Source organism: Sturnira hondurensis, unplaced genomic scaffold, assembly GCF_014824575.4.
Source record: "Sturnira hondurensis isolate 20B ecotype Veracruz unplaced genomic scaffold, ASM1482457v3 Scaffold0025484, whole genome shotgun sequence".
NCBI classification, from domain to species: domain Eukaryota; kingdom Metazoa; phylum Chordata; class Mammalia; order Chiroptera; family Phyllostomidae; genus Sturnira; species Sturnira hondurensis.
The window spans coordinates 692,761-709,367 of record NW_028098115.1 but is presented as its reverse complement, the minus strand read 5'-3'; the positions used below and the strand labels follow the sequence as shown (position 1 = coordinate 709,367).

The window sequence follows — 16,607 nt, the reverse complement described above, 5'->3', positions numbered from 1 at the left end:
GTTTGTGTATTAGTGGTTTTTGTTTTGTTTTGTTTTTTAACATTTTATGAGTGAGTACATTCGTGTAATTTTAGCATACAATTTCAGGGATTCTCAGACATTCTAAAGTTCAAATAAAGTAGCCTCTAACAATAGTCCCTTTTCGAGGATCATCAGAGGCAGGCAGTAATAAAATCAAATGCATTTTAAAACTGAATTTGATAAATTAGTAAGTACTATACTGGGAAGAAAGTAATCTTACTAGATTGCTCTCACCTATAAATTATTTCATGTGTTTTTTTGTAGGCAATAATATCTGACAACTAGTTTCTTGAATTACCTACTTGATAACTAATATACCTAAAACTTTTTTCGGTTTTTTTAAATTTATTTTAATTGTTCAAGTGCAGTTTTCTGTCTTTTACTCCCATCCCAGCCCACCCCACCCCACCCCCCAGTGCTCTCCACCTCCCTTCCATTTCTGTCCCCCTTAGTTTTTTGTCCATGTGTCCTTTATACTTGTTCCTGTAAACCTTTCCCCTTTTCCCCTGAAATTCCCTCCCCTCTCACCTCTGGTTCCTGTCAGCCTGTTCTCTAATTCAGTGTCTTTGGTTATATTTTGTTGCTTGTTTGTTTTGTTGTTTAGGTTCCTGTTAAAGTTGAGATCAAATGGTATTCATCTTTCACTGCCTGGCTTATTTCCCTCAGCATAATGCTTTCCAGTTCCATCCATGCTGTTGCAAAGGGTAGGAGCTCCTTCTTTCTTTCTGCTGCATAGAATTCTATTGTGTAAATGTACCATAGTTTTTGGATCCAGCCATTTACTGATTGGCACGTAGGTTGCTTCCAACACTTGGCTATTGAAAATTGTGCTGCTATGAACATCGGGGTGCATAGGTTCTTTTGGATTGGTGTTTCAGGGTTCTTAGGATATAATCCTAGCAGTGGATTTGCTGGGCCAAAAGGCAGATTCATTTTTAGTTTTCTGAGAAAATTCCATACTGTTTTCCCTAATGGTTGTACCAGCCCGCAATCCTACCAACAGTGAACTAGGGTCTCCTTTTCTCCACAACCTCTCCAACACTTGTTGTTTCTTTGTTTATGATGGCCATTCTGACTGGTGTAAAGTGGCATCTCATTGTGATTTTAATTTGCATCTCTGATAGCTAGTGATATTAAGCATCTTTTCATGTGTCTCTGGATCTTCTGTATGTTCTCCTTGGAGAAGTGTCTGTTGAAGTCCTTTGCCCACTTTTTAATTGGGTTACTTGTCTTCTTAGAGTGGAGTTGTGTAAGTTCTTTAGAATACATATAAATTATGATAAAATTTTATGAGGTTTAGAGCACATCAGTATTCTCTTTATTTTTTATTGAATTTTTGGGGGTAACATTGGTTAATAAAACCATACAGGTTTAAAGTGTACGACTCAATAAAACATCATCTTCATACTGTATCATGCCCTCCTTGCCGAAAGTAAAGCCTTTTTCTATCCCTATTAATGCACCCTTTGCCTACCTCTACTTCCTTCCATCCCCTTTTCCTCTGGCTATCACCATACTGTTGTGTCTCTGTGTGTGTGTGTGTGTGTGTGTGTACATTATATATTGTATATATAATATATATTATATTATATATATATAGTGCTTAATCTCTTCATCTTTTTTCACCCAGCCCTCATACCTCCTCCATTCTGACAGATGTCAGTCTGTTCTATATATCATTGCTGTTTTAATTTTTGACTACACAGCATCTACATTTTTCTTCATAATAAACTCCTAATATTTTGGGGGGTGTGGAGAATTACTTCCTCCCCAAAGTGTTTAGTTGTTATTAGCATTCTCTAGAGAAACACAGTCAATAAGCTATGTATGGTATAGTTACAGTCTGAATCCAGAAGACGGAGAACCAGCAAAACTGATGCTGTAAGTTCCAGTACAACTGCTGGAGAAGACTGATGGGCCATTTCAAAAGCTGTCAGGCCAAGAGTGAATTCTCCCTTACTCAAGTGTCCCATAGATTGGATGATGCTTGCTCACATTAGATAAAGCAATTTGCTTTACTCAGTCAACAAGTTCATATCTTAATTTCACCCAGAAACATCCTCACAGATACACCCACAATAAAGTTTAACCAAATATCTGGGCACCATGTGACCCAATCAAGTTGACACAAAAAATGATCCATCACAGTAGTTTTGGCAGAAGGGTTATTCCAAGACCTGTATTATGGAATTAACAGAGACCAGAAATTTTCCTTCTTCTGCCTCTTTATAACCAGGGTATGGAGTGTAAATTCAATTTATGGCCACCAGGTGCTCCCTCTTTGGTCTTTAAATTGTTAACAAAATATGTAATGTAGCGAATGGTTGGTCATCATTCATAACCATAATGACAGCAGCAGAGAGAGCAACTCTGATCCACCTTGGCTGGAATATAAAGAATTGCTATGTTGTCTGCTTCTTGGTCCTTTGGAGTTTCCTTAGTGCCTGTACCACATTGCAGAAGGTAGAAGATAAATCAGGGGAAACAATGTTAACGGTAGAGAAGTGAAGTCTCAGTTAAAGCAGGATCTGAGCCAGAAGATGTGGAGTGAAGATATGGCTCTGCCACTAATTTTTCCATCTGAAACAAGGGACTGCTCTCTTTGTTTCTTTTCCCACCTTGCATTTTTTATCACAGCCACCTGTTGAATTTTCCTGTAGGTTCCAGTCGCCACCATGAAATTAGGTGCTAGAGGAGTCCTCAGTGACAGAGACCTAAAATAACTTTTAATATATCCAAAATTTTAAGACAGGAAACATCTATGGTATGTTAAATAAATGTCCCCAGGAGAATATAGATTTTTACTAATAAATTGATTATAGTTGTTCATTGGTAGTGATTGAAATATACTATTATTAGAGTTTTTGAGATCCAAAGATCATTGTTGCATCTAATTTAAGAAACTTTGAAAACCTGTGTTTTTTACTTAGTGGGTTTTTATTTTTATTTTTATTTATCTTTAGAGGGAAAGGAAAGGAGAGAGGGAGAGAAACATCAATGTATGGTTGCCTCTCATGGCTCCTGGAAACTGGCCTGCAACCCAGTCGTGTACCCTGACTGGGAATCGAACCACGATCATCTGGTTCTGAGCTACACCAGCCAGGGCTTATTTGGTTATTTTTTATTCCAGAGACAGGGAGGGGAATGGAGGAGGGAAAGAGGGAGAGAAACAGCAATGTGATAGAGAAACATCATTTGGTTGCTTGTTGCACATGCCCTAACCAGGGTCCAAACTTGCAGTCCTTTTGCAGGGTGATGCGCAAACTAACTGAGCCACACTGGCTAGGGCAAAAACCTGTGTTTTTAATAAATGCCTTGTAATGTTTGTTTTACCTTGGAGAATAGCATAGAGGTTCTTTGACTTAACTGTTCAGATAATAAGTAGCTAATGTGTGTCTAGAAATGGTTTGTTTCTTTTTTTAAGATTTTATTTATTTATTTATCTTTAGAGCAGAAGGAGATGGAGAGAAACATCAATGTATGGTTGCCTTTCGTGGGTCCCCTGCTGGGCGTTGGCCTGCAGGGAACCTGCCTGCAACCCAGGCATGTGCCCTGACTGGGAATCAACCGCGATCGTCTGGTTCGCAGGCCCGTGCTCAATCCACTGAGCTACGTGCCAGCCAGGGCCAGAAATGTTTTAATTTCTTTAAAATGGTATTTTAATAACCTTCATTCTGACTAGATTTTATACCAATACTTAGTTTCCAGATTTCTCATTTAGTATTGCAATCATAGTTCTCTTGGACATTGTGTGTGTTCTGGTAGTAACAAAATTTTTATGAAGACTTTTTAATGACTTGGGCTCTGTCAATAAGGGATCAGCAGCTGCTGCTTTATGTGGCTGGCTTACTACTGCATGGCTTTCTCATGGGGAAAATGTTGGTTACTTAATTGGTAGCTGGTTTTGAGGCTGTCACACTGAGCTTGCTATTATGTATCCCTAAAGGGGTTATCACAGTAGGTACGGTTTTTCTCTTTGTGTTTTCTCAGCCTTATGTTTTCAGAAACATGCAATTCAACATTTTCAAGACAAGGTCAATTTAAACTTCTGTGAAGCAGCAGTTCAGTTCTGCGCACCGAAAGTCCTTCAGCATTACTGGTTGATCTTTTTAAATATATTTTTCTTCTAAAACCTGAGTGTTTGACTCCTATTTGTGTTTTTGGAGTCTTGCACAGACTCAAAACTACATTTTGTGCCTTGTAGGGTTTTTTTAAGTTACACTTTATTGATTATATTGTTATAGTTGTCCTGATTTTTCCCCCTTTGCCCCCCCCTTCACCTTGCACAGCCAGTTCCCTCAGGCAAATAACCCCACCATTGTGTGTGTATAAGTTCTTTGGCTACTCCATTTCCTATGTACTGTAGTGTACATACCCCTGGCTATTCGATACCTACCTGTTTGTACTTCTTTACCCATTCCCCCATGGTTTCCTTCCATTTGGAAACAATGAAAACGCTCTCTGTATCCATGCTTCTGTCTCTGTTCTTCTCGTTTGCGTAGTTTATTTTTTAGATTTCAATTTTTGAAAGATACGTATTTTTTGCCATTTTTTGTTCATCATTTTGATCTTTTTCTTTTGTGTATATATATATATAATTGAAATTTTATTTTACTTTTTAAATATATATTAATTATGCCATTACAGTTGTCCATTCCCCTCTTCATTCCCCTCCTTCCTGCACAACCTTCCCCCACCATCCCCCCCTTAAGTTTATGTCCATATGTCTCAAGTTCTTTAGATTCTATATTTCCCATACTATTCCTGCCCTTCCCCGTCTATTTTCTACCTACCATCTATGCTACTTAGTTTCTGTACCTTCTCTCCCCTTCTGCCCCTCGCACTTCCCTGTTGCTAACCCTCCATGTGATCTCCATTTCTATGGTTCTGCTCCTGATCCAGCTGTCATCTTAGTTTGCTTTTGTTACAGGTGTGGCTGTTAATAACTGAGTTTGCTGTCCTTTCACTGTTCATATTTTTTATCTTTTTCTTAAATAAGTCCCTTTAACATTTCATATAATAAGGGTTTGGTAATGATGAATTCCTTGAATTTGATCTTACTTGAGCACATTATCTGTCCTTCCATTCTAAATAAAAGCTTGGCTGGATAGAGCAATCTTGGATGTAGGTCTTTGGATTTCATGACTTGGAATACTTCTTTCCAGCCCCTTCTTGCCTGTAAGGTCTCTTTTGAGAAATCCGCTGACAGTCTGATGGGAACTCCTTTGTAGGTTACTGTCCCCTTTTCTCTTGCTGCCTCTAGGATTCTCTCCATTTTAATTTTGGCTGGTGTAATTATGATGTGCCTTGGTGTGTTCCTTCTTGGGTCCAACTTCTTTGGGACTCTCTGAGCTTCCTAGATTTCCTGGCAGTCTATTTTCTTTGCCAGATTGGGGAAGTTCTCCTTTATTATTTGTTTAAATAAGTTTTCCACTTGCTCTTCCTCTTCCCCTTCTGGTACCCCTGTAATTCGGATGTTGGTACGTTTAAAGATGTCCTGGAGGTTCCTAAGCCTCTCCTCATTTTTTTTTTTTTTTTTTGAATTCTAGTTTCGTCATTCTTTTCTGTTTGGTTGTTTCTTTCTTTCTTCTGGTCCACTCCCTTGATTTGAGTCCCAGTTTCCTTTCCATCTTTGCTGGTTTCCTGTGCATTTCCCTTCATTTCAATTAGTTTAGCCTTCATATGTTCCTCTAATTTGTGACTAAAATCAACCAGTTCTGTGAGTATCCTGATCACCAGTGCTTTGAACTGTGCGTCTGATTGGTTGGCTATCTCTTGGTCGCTTAGAAGTATTGGCTGTGGGACTTTGAGCTGTTCTTGAGCCATAATGTTTTGGTCTGTTCACACCTGTTATGTATGAGTGGCGGAGCCTTAGGTGTTCACCAGGGCGGGGTGACCAATTGGTGGATTGTGACGCTGAATGTGGGGGCAGGGTCAGAGAGGGGCAATAGCATTTGTTCTACACTCTCGGATTTTGGGCCCCCCTGGTGCCGGCTCCTGGGTGTGTGGGCCTGTGCACCCTCCAGGACCCTGTGGGTCTGTCCAACAAACTCTCTGTGAGCCTGGGAGCTTCTTCTGGCACCTTGACCATGAAAGTTTTTCCAGTTGGTGCTTTTAGGCTTTAATTCCTGTCGCTGGGGCCCTAGCCTGCGCTGTCTCACTGCTCATTCCTTTGCCTGGTTTATCTGTACATGAATGTGTGACTACAGTCAGCCAGTCTCCTTGTGCCCTCACTGGGTTCGCCCGTTGCCACCTCACACCTGGGATCTCCCAACTGCCACCTGGGACAGTGGGGCCGCTTTTTCCTGCCACAACCCTGTTCTGCCAGCCGCTGATTCCGCCCCTCTTACCAGTCTGGCTTAATGGTTCACTGTTGTTGGATTTTCGTACAGTTCAATTTGCTGTGTCTTGGTTACATTTTTGTTACTAAGACTTTATTGTCTTTAAACTTGGTTGTGCAGGGAGGCACAGTGTTTCCACTTTCGCCTCCATCTCGGCTGGAAGTCCTGATCTTTTTCTTAAATAAGTCCCCTTAACATTTCATATAATAATGGTTTGGTGGTGATGACCACCTATAATTTTTTCTTGCCTGGGTAGATCTTTATGTAGACCTTTTATCAACCAAAGGTAGACCTTTGATTCTAAATGACAGCTATTTTCATTAGAGCAATCTTGGCTGTTGGTCCCACTAACTTCTCTTGTTGCTTTTAAGATTTTCTCTTTATCTTTAACCTTTGGCATTTATGATCTGTCTTGGAGTCGTCTTTTTGCATCCATCTTGTTTGGGACTCTCTGTGATTCCAGGTCTTGCATGTCTGTTTCCTTCACCAAATTAGGGAATTTTCGTTCATTATTTTTACAGATAGATTTCCAATTTATTACTCTTTCTCTTTTCCTTCTAGCACCCCTGTGATGCAAATGTTGGGCCTCTTGGAGTTGACCCAGAGGCTCTTTATACTATCCTCGTTCTTTAGATTCCTTTTTCTTCTCCTTATTCTGATAGGTTGTTTTTTGCGTCCTCATGTTGCAAATCATTTATTTGGTTCTCAGTTTCATCTGCTCCACTGTTGTTTCCCTGTAATTGTTCTTTATTTCAAACAGTATCTTTCATTTCTGACTGGATCTTTTTTATGCTATTGAGGTCCTCACTAAGTTCCTTGAGCATTCTTAAAACCAGTGTTTTGAGCTCTGCATCTTATAAATTGTTTATCTCCATTTTGTCTAGCTCTTTTGAGAGTTTTGTTCCTGTCCTTTCATTTGGGCTATGTTTCTTTGTTTCCTCATTTTGGCAACCTCCCTGTGTTTGTTTCTATGTATTAGGTAGAGCTGCCTTGACTCCATGTCTTGGTAATGTGGCCTAATGTAGTTGGTGTCCTTACAGGGTCCAGTAGCACAGCCTCCCCTATCACCCAAGCTGTGTACTTGAGGTGCATTCTTTGTGTGGGCTGAGTATACTGTCTTGTAGTTTTGCCTTGATTCCTGTTGGCAGGTCAGTGGGAGGGCTTTACCCAGACCAGTCAGCTACAAGGATTGGCTGTGACCACTTACCACCACCTCCACCCTCTGTGGAGGATCAACTGTGCAGGGGCAGGGTGGTGGTACTCCTCTGTGGTCTGTAGCTGTGCAGTTGGTGCACTAGCCTTGGGGTTTCCTCAGTGGTGCAGGCTAGGGTCATCTCCCACCTGTGTTTTGCTTTAGGCCACCCTACCTGGCTGTACAGCAATCTGAGATGTCTGCTACTTGTGCTGGGCTTGGAGATTTCCAGGTGAAGCCGAGCTGTGAATCTAGGCTGGCTACTGCTAGTGCCAGGCCTGGGGCTCACAGAGTTTGAGAGGATTTAGGAAGTTGTGAAGTATAAGCCAAGACCAGTCATTCATGTTGAAAAGCAGCTTGGGTAGGACAGAGTTGCTGGGGATCTCCAAGGAGGGTCAAACAGGATTAGCCAGGTTGCTGGAATTTCAGATACTGCACCAGCTTGCTGGCTCTGTGCAGGGAGAGTTTAGAGAAGGAGCAGTGGCCTCTGTTCACCTTGATGCCAGAAACTTCGGTTCTCCCTTCATGCCACTGTGCCTTTCAGGTTACTACCCCAGTGCTGGAACTTGGAGTGAATCTGAGTAGGTGAGTCTGTGTGTGGGTTCTTTTTTAATTGGAACTGCTTGGGACTCCACCACTTTCTCCCACCAGTTCAGTCCCCATTGGTATTTGCAGCCAGAAGTTGTGGCAATTTATCTTTCTGGCACTGGAACCCAAGGCCTGGGGATCTGGGGGTGGATTGAGACTCCTTACTACTAAGATACCTCTCCCAAGTTTTTTTTTTTTTTTAATCTGCTACTGTTCATGGAGTGGATACCATTCTGTCGCTGTCAGACTTCCATTCAACTCTGTTTCTAATTGTTCTGAGTGATGGTCTAAATTTTAGTTGTAATTTTGATGTTGTTATGTAAGGAGGAGGCAAGCCATGTCTTATCTACACTGCCATCTTGACCAAAAGTCCTGTGCCTTGTTTTTATTGTGGCTTTGTTACCCTTGTCAGGTGAAATAGTATGGTTCGAAAGGGAATTCCAGTGCCATGAAGTATAGGGAATCTGGAATGGCTAACTCACTGGTTTGGAGACTGGTACCAGTGAGAGAGTGAGTGGATTGGGGGAGGTAGGTTAGTTTAAAGTTTAGATCTCTTAAATCCAGTAGGACTGGGGCATGACCTGTTTCATGCCCCAAAATCCAGATAACTAACTCACTTTCATTTACTTCTAGAAATTATTTTCAATGTATTGTTTTGCACAAAGGGAGAGTACTTTCTGAACACTTGCTATTTTAGTTTCTGAGTCATTATACTCAGGAGAATTTTAGATTAAAAGAGGAAAAGCTCTCTGAAAGATAGAAGTGATAATTTGTGTTAATTTCCATAAGTTGATTAAAACTGACAAATTTATACCCTGGCTGGTGTAGCTTAGTGGATTGAGGGGGGGCCTGCGAATCACACGATCGCGGTTCAGTTCCCAGTCAGGCACATGCCTAGATTGCAGGCCGGTTCCTGGTTCCCAGCAGGGGACACATGAGAGGCAACCATACATTGATATTTCTCTCTCTCTCTCTGTCTCCTTCCCTTCCCCTAAGATAAATAAAATCTTTTTAAAAATACTTGTAAAAAAACCTGACAAATTAACAACTTAGTTGACAGTTATCTACTGAGGAGAAATTATTGTAAAAATGTCAAAGCCTTCCTGCTTTTGAATCACAAAATTTCTTATTTCCTGGGCCTCAAACTTAAGTATTCATTATTGGATCTTTAAACAAGACATTATGTGAAGGTTTTCATAACCTTCTACATCATGGATTCTTTGGCACATGGCAAATTAATTACTGTTTGGTTTCAAGGGGAAAGTGGTTGGTCAGTGCCTAAAAACTGCTTAAATGAAGGTTAGTAAATCATTTTATCACTTGTTTTGCAATGTATATATGCTCTTTCTTAAGAAAATGTTCCTGTCACAACCACTCCTAGAAAAAGATAAAATATGGCTGTGTTGGAACAGGATGGAAACCTTTTAGATTGGGTTGAGGAGAATACAGAATTATCTATGGTTCTCTGCCTGTAACAGTTTCAGAACTATTGAATATATCACATCTTTTCCTTAAAATGTTTGAAGTTAGGTAGAGAAGCAGTTGGCAGATGGCTTTTACTTTATGGAATACCTGGGCTTTGGAGTTCAGTTACTAACTAGAAGGTACAGACGTAGAGAAAGATTTTTTTCCCCCTTACTGGTGTCTTAACCTTCTTGTGCTGCCACACGCTTCTGTAGAAATGACATGGAATGTAGATGCTGTCTAGAACTGGTGTCCTTGTAAGAAGCTTTTGGTTAAACTTTGAAGTTTCTCTTTACCAAATATACCAAACTGTAACTTGGGAACTTGGGTGTATCTTAAGCAATTGCTGGGATTCTTACCAGTGGAAGCAGCAGTTCAGTAACCAGTGATTTTTTTTTAAAAAAAATTTTTGAGAGCTAAATTTGTGCTGGATAATGTATTTAGGTATTAGTGAGTAAGACTGACAAGATTCTTTTGAGTATTGGAGCTGAGTAGAGCTTATGCTTAAATGTTGTTAGAATTGGTAGTGATACTTTATACCCAGCTAACACACATGAGATGGCTTTTTGTTTTTATAGACCAGAAATTGATGATACTGGCAAGCTTTTATATGGTTGACCCTAATAATCACTAGCAGGGATGATTTTATGCTTCTATGGTGCAGAGATCAGGAATTTAGCTAATAATATGTCTGTTCACAGACTCAGTTAATTGCAGTCCCTTTTATGAGTAAGTACTTTTGCTTACATGAACTGTTTATTGTAGCATATATATGAAAAGAATAAGGTCAAGATAAAGGCCATTCACTGTTAAAAAAATAGTAGCTTTGTTAATACTATAGAGGAACCTTTTATGTCCACTGCATAAGGCCATCCAACCATGTCATTTGGTGTTCGTGTACACCATGTATAGCTTTGCCTTTTTTTTTTTAGAAAAGTAGCTTAGGTATTTAAAATATCAAAGGAAAATTTTACTGGCCTTTTGAATGAAATTAGTAAAAAAGAAATAATTTAGACTATATAATAGACATTAATTTATTTTATAAGTCACTGCTCTTTGGATCTTGCTGACTTAATTTAGTTGTGAAGGCATTCTGTTTTCTTCTTATCCAATAGGATGTACAGTTACCCAGCACGTGTTCCTCCTCCTCCTCCTATTGCTCGGGCTGTAGTGCCCTCGAAACGCCAGCGTGTATCAGGAAACACCTCACGAAGGGGCAAAAGTGGCTTCAATTCTAAGAGTGGACAACGAGGATCTTCTTCCAAGTCTGGAAAGTGTACGTATTATTATCACACCTTGGTGGTGTTTCTTCTGTGTTGAAATGGGGGAAATAATGCCATTAATGTGCAGTTTTGTGCAAAAGCCTTTGCATAATCAAAATAATAAAGGAGTAGATAGTAATTGAGGGAGTAGTTCTAGACTACCTTCTATCCTTACCACCGTGGTGATTTGAATGAAGTTATTAGACTTAAGGGAGTTGAAGCACCTGTTAAATTTATCAAATATATGTCAGTAAAACTGCACTGAAAATGTATTTTAAAAGGGAATTAAGGTCTTTAGCAGGCCGACAAAAGTGAGAATGCTGCTGGTAATGGAGTAAGCACATTAGATTCCGTTTTCCTTTTTCAACAATAAAATATCAAAGGTTCCCATTAATGAGACAGTCTGACACTGGTGCTGTTTCTCCCCAGGCATCTCCTGTTGGCTACTAGTGTATAATCTAGTGGGAATGTGTTTGATTACTGGTAACTTCTGGTACACTTGATTCTTACCTATTTTTATTTATATTAAAAGTGAAAGGAGATGATCTTCAGGCCATTAAGAAGGAATTGACCCAGATAAAACAAAAAGTGGATTCTCTACTGGAAAGCCTGGAAAAAATTGAGAAGGAGCAAAGCAAACAAGGAGGTAAATGTTACTGCTGCTTCTAGGTATAGAGTTGGGTTCGTACCTAAGAGAGTCAGAAGTATCTTTTGGAATAGTGGGATATAAAGCAGTTGAATATGAAACATGGGGAATTTAATTTGGGAAGGGCATTTGTGTGGGAGGATTTATACTTATACTGCAGTTCTGTGATTATTAGTGGGGATTGTCTACATCCTGGGGACATTACTTGGCCCTAGACAGACTTGTCCTTCTCATCCCCAGTAGAGATGAAGAATGATAAGTCAGAAGAGGAGCAGAGCAGCAGCTCCCTGAAGAAAGATGAGACTAATGTGAAGATGGAGTCTGAGGGGGGTGCAGATGACTCTGCTGAGGAGGGGGACCTACTGGATGATGATGATAATGAAGATCGGGGGGATGACCAGGTGAAAACCACGGGAAAGGAAAGAAAGAGGTGGTGGAGGGGGGATCAGGGACACATGGAGTGCCTCTAACTCCATCCTATTTGTGTCTGTTTCTCACAGCTGGAGTTGATCAAGGATGATGAAAAAGAGGCTGAGGAAGGAGAGGATGACAGAGACAGCGCCAATGGCGAGGATGACTCTTAAGCACATAGTGGGGTTTAGAAATCTTGTCCCATTATTTCTTTACCTAGGCGCTTGTCTAAGATCAAAATTTTCACCAGATCCTCTCCCCTAGTATCTTCAGCACATGCTCACTGTTCTCCCCATCCTTGTTCCTACCATGTTCATTAATTCATATTGCCCTGCGCCTAGTCCCATTTTCACTTCCTTTGACGCTCCTAGTAGTTAAGTCTTACCCTGTAATTTTTGCTTTTAATTTTGATACCTCTTTACGACTTAACAATAAAAAGGATGTATGGTTTTTATCAACTGTCTCCAAAATAATCTCTTGTTATGCAGGGAGTACAGTTCTTTTCATTCATGTATGAGTTCAGTAGTTGCTTCCCTAACTGCAAAGGCAATCTCATTAGTTGAGTAGCACCTTGAGAGCAGCTTTGAGTTAGAGGTGTATGTGTTAACCCCATGTGTGTAGCATACGTGGGGCTCTTCAACACAAATGTAACAATGTATTTTTGTGAATGAGAGTTGGCATGTCAAATGCATCCTCTAGGAAAATAATTAGTGTAATAGTCTTAAGATTTGTTTTCTAAAGTTGATACTGTGGGTTATTTTTGTGAACAGCCTGATGTTTGGGACCTTTTTTTCTCACAATAAACACGTCCTATTAAACCAGGAATTTGGAGAGAGAAAAAAAACCTGGTTTTTTATTTTTGTATTTTATAATTGTTTATTTCAAATTCTTTTGTTTCACTGTGGCCTCCACAAAACCTCTAGAATGTGTGTTTTTCTTTGAGTCGTAGTCACTATTATACATACCAACACACACTGCTCAAATTATACTTCATTGGGATGGGTGTTGTATTAAGGAGACAAGGAACTTGGGTGTGGAGTGGAGAGTCTTGGAAAATTGCTTTTATGTCCTAATGGAAAAAGTTGGGAAATACATTAAGCCTTTTCATCAATGCTTTGTGGTCTAGTTGGTGCCCTTTTTGAGATTTTTGTTGTGTACTAAATTGTTTCATCCTTAAATAGATGAGGTTCAAACATGTTAAGATTTTAGGGAAATTGAAATAACTGGAGAATAAAACTTATTTTCTTCCATTTTGTCCTTTTAATTGCTACTTATCAGCCCTATTTACTTTCTGGATTCTGAGTCTTTTCCTTGGTGTTACTGAAAGTAGAAAAGTTCTTTCCCAGGTAGCTATAGTGAGGGTTATACATTTATTTTACTTTCAATTAGTTCAACCCATATGAACTAATTTTTTGCCCCTCTCAATTAATTTTAATGATTTTATATTAACAGGTGATAAAGCAGAATAGAGACAGGCTGTACTATGGACTACCCTTAGATCTGAGATTCATAGGATAATAGTAGCTTGTGTGTTAATTTGGTCAAAAATACTTTTACCCACCTTGTCTTCTAAATGTATTGTTTCATATGCTACACAAACTCACTTTCAGTGCATAACCTACAAGAAAATATAACTGGAAGCTTAGAAAAGGTTAAGGTTCTAAAGCGCTAATAAAACCTATTTAAGATTAAGATTATGTTAGCCATTGGTATCTAAAAGATACTAGACCAGTTAGTCCAGGCATGAAAGCGTCCAGTTTTAATTCCACTTGAATAAAATACTGGAAGGAACTGGGGAAAGGCTTTTTTTTTAATAGCTAGAGAAATGGTTATATACACTCTTAGAAAAATCTACATGCACACAAGATTATTGATAAAGTACCAGGGTGGGTCTAGGTTGCCTTGATGTGGAAGAATCATTTTGTACTCTGGATTTTGGGCTATTAATTAAGCTAAATGTCTTAATAGTGGAAAAGAGGATTCCCAGTATATTTTAGTTGAGATGTTACCCCAACATCTGAAACCTGCAAAGATTATAAGATTAGTGCCAGTCGGTGCAGGATGTAAAGCCTATTACAGAGGGAAGTAGGTATAACAACAAAAGAAAAATATTGCCAACAGGAACAAGAAGATTGTGGTAAATTGGAAGGGAATAAATGAGGATTGAGAATGGAACAGAAGGAGTAGAAGAAAAATGGCTATCCTTTGATCCATACAGTAACCATAAAACGTTGAAGGAATCTATCAGACATTTCAGCAGCAAAGTTCAGGGCTATGCCAAGGAAAGTAAAACAACAGATGACAAGCTGTACAAGTAACTAGTGTTTAGGTAATATAGATGAAATGGCGGAGTGCATTATAAAAATACTTGGGGAGTAGGAAATAGCTATGTATTTAACAAGAGTGGTTGAAAAAATCACTTTGTTCCGAGACTATGTAGCTGACCTGTGATACACTTAATTTTCAGGAGAAAACCACAAAGTGTCATGATGAACTGTGACCTGGGAAAACGAAGGACTCAGCCACGTAAACATTCCTACTGACACCTGACCTTTTTATTTAATATGAGGAAAATTAACTGCACCAGCAATTTTCAACCTTTTCCATCTCATGGCACACATAAACTAATCCCTAAAACCCTGGCACACCAAAAATATATTTTTTGCCAGGCTGACAAAATTGGTACAATTTTGATCATTCATACCGATGGCTATTGTCATGTTTGTTTTCTTTTTTTATTTTTATTTGACAATCGGTGGGGGGGAAATGTCAGGACCCACTGACTATTTAAATAGGTGTTACGTGTTTTAAACATTATTGCAGCACACCAGTTGAAAAAGGCTGAACTACAATAATGTCGAACAGGGTTTGAATTTTGGGGCCCTGGTTCAGATCACTTTGACCAAGAATATGCATTTCAGTTGAATTTAGCAGGATTAAAGAAACAGCACCCAATAAATAAAGGAAACCAGTTAACAATAAAACAGCTATGACAAGTGAGTGGCCAGTAAATAAGTTACATGTAATGTGCAGAGTATGAACTGAATAACTAAAAGTACCTCAGTTTATTGGTGCTGAACCTTACAGAGAACATCATTTATACTGTGGCATTTGACTAATAAATGGGCACTGTATTGGAGAGTTTTTACTGTTTAGAAAGAGTGGTGTAAATTTAAAATGTAGTCAGTTAAACTATAGAGGAAGGGCTGGATACAGATTTATTACCTGAACGGTATGAGAGAATTCAGGTATTTAGAGATTAAATTAGGGGTGTTGGAAAATTCCAAGTTTGGGTTTTTGTTAAATTCATTCTAATTGAAGTAAACCAAGGAGAAGGCTTGAAAACAGTTTGGTTGTATCAGTGACTTTAGAGTTAACAAAAAAAAATACCCCAATTATGAAGAGCAGAATCTGTTTATAAAGAGTTTTAGAAGTTAGTGCTCTTCACTTCCCCACTGCTTAAATTAGAAGTACAAGACAATGGGGAGAGAGAAGGGATAGTGTAATGGGATAAATGACAACCAAAAACTAGGTACCTAACGGGAAGGAGTTGAAGCACAAGACAAATTAAGGAGGCATGGTTCTCTCGGTTCCAGTCCTGAGCATGCCATACTTTTTTAAGGTCACACAGGAATAAAAGAGCTTGAGTGACGGAAATTTACCTGTGCAAATGTAATTCTTACAGGCCTTTCACAAACCTAAAAATTGTAATTAGAATGATTATTAGTATTCTATCAAATTAGTTGTTGAGTGGTTCTCAATCTTGGTTGCGCATTGAAATTACCAAGGGAGCTTTAAAATCCTGATTCCCAGGTGTGTGCACCAAACATTAAGTCTTGGTCATTGGGACTCTGGCATCATCATTCAATTGCTGTAATTTCAGTTTGCTACCAACATGGGGAACCACTGCACCAAGAGGCAAAACTTTGTGCCCTTTCTGTGGTAAATATAGTAGAAGGGAAGAATTCAAAAAAGATAGGGCTTTCAGAGAGCTTGTCTGTGGGTGACTGCTGGTAGGAAAGTAAGTAAAAGAATGCCCATGTAATGTGTGGAGTGGGTTAAGACAAGTGCTTGCAGTAAGAAGAAAAAAGGCATAGTGATGTGTGTTTTTTTTTTTTAATCTGTTAAAAAAGGGTGAGAGTATCTGCATTGGAATTCATGGCCAAATATAGAAAGCACCTAGGGAGGCATGTAGAAATGAGTAAAGGCTAGAAAGCTAAGGCTAGAAAGCTAGTGTTGAGGGAGAGACAAAAATCCTTACTGTTTGTTGGAGGTTGCAGGGAAATGTTCAAGCCCAACTTGATGGGCCCACCACTCTTGAAACTACTGTACTTCCAGTACAATTTTCTGTGATGATGAAAATGTTCCATAATGCAGTGACCAGTGTAGTTGGTCTTGTGGGTAGTGTCACTGAGGAGTTGGATTTAAAATGGTATAAGCAAACACAGAGACTACTAATTCAAAATTACACGAACAAATGTGACTGTTTCCAACGTAATTTTATGTACTGAGTACATTGAAAACTTCTAGGACCGAGACCTTAATGGAAGATTTTACTAGTGTGAGGACATCTACAGCTGCAGGCTTAGTCCATGTTGGTCACACCTTCATAACAATTTAAGTGGGAATCCATCTTGTCAGGTGGCTGCCTGAAACCCACGGCAGGTATTACCATTTACAGA

At 39.3% G+C, this 16,607-nt stretch overlaps 1 protein-coding gene across 12 annotated transcripts in view; it reads left to right on the top strand.

Moving 5' to 3' along the window:
• The window catches only part of HNRNPC (heterogeneous nuclear ribonucleoprotein C), a 67,423-nt gene extending 54,248 nt beyond the window's left edge, over positions 1 to 13,175 (top strand). For 8 of the 12 annotated variants that reach the window (XM_037039770.1, XM_037039769.1, XM_037039767.1 and 5 more), the window contains 4 exons: positions 10,695 to 10,882; positions 11,401 to 11,514; positions 11,755 to 11,915; positions 12,015 to 13,175. In XM_037039770.1, the coding sequence (XP_036895665.1) occupies positions 10,695 to 10,882; positions 11,401 to 11,514; positions 11,755 to 11,915; positions 12,015 to 12,098 (547 nt within the window). In that variant the 3' untranslated portion in view covers positions 12,099 to 13,175. The remainder of the gene's footprint in view (positions 1 to 10,694; positions 10,883 to 11,400; positions 11,515 to 11,754; positions 11,916 to 12,014) is intronic. The other 4 variants (XM_037039774.1, XM_037039772.1, XM_037039775.1 and 1 more) reach the window with 3 other exon arrangements.
• The last annotated feature ends 3,432 nt before the right edge of the window (positions 13,176 to 16,607 follow it).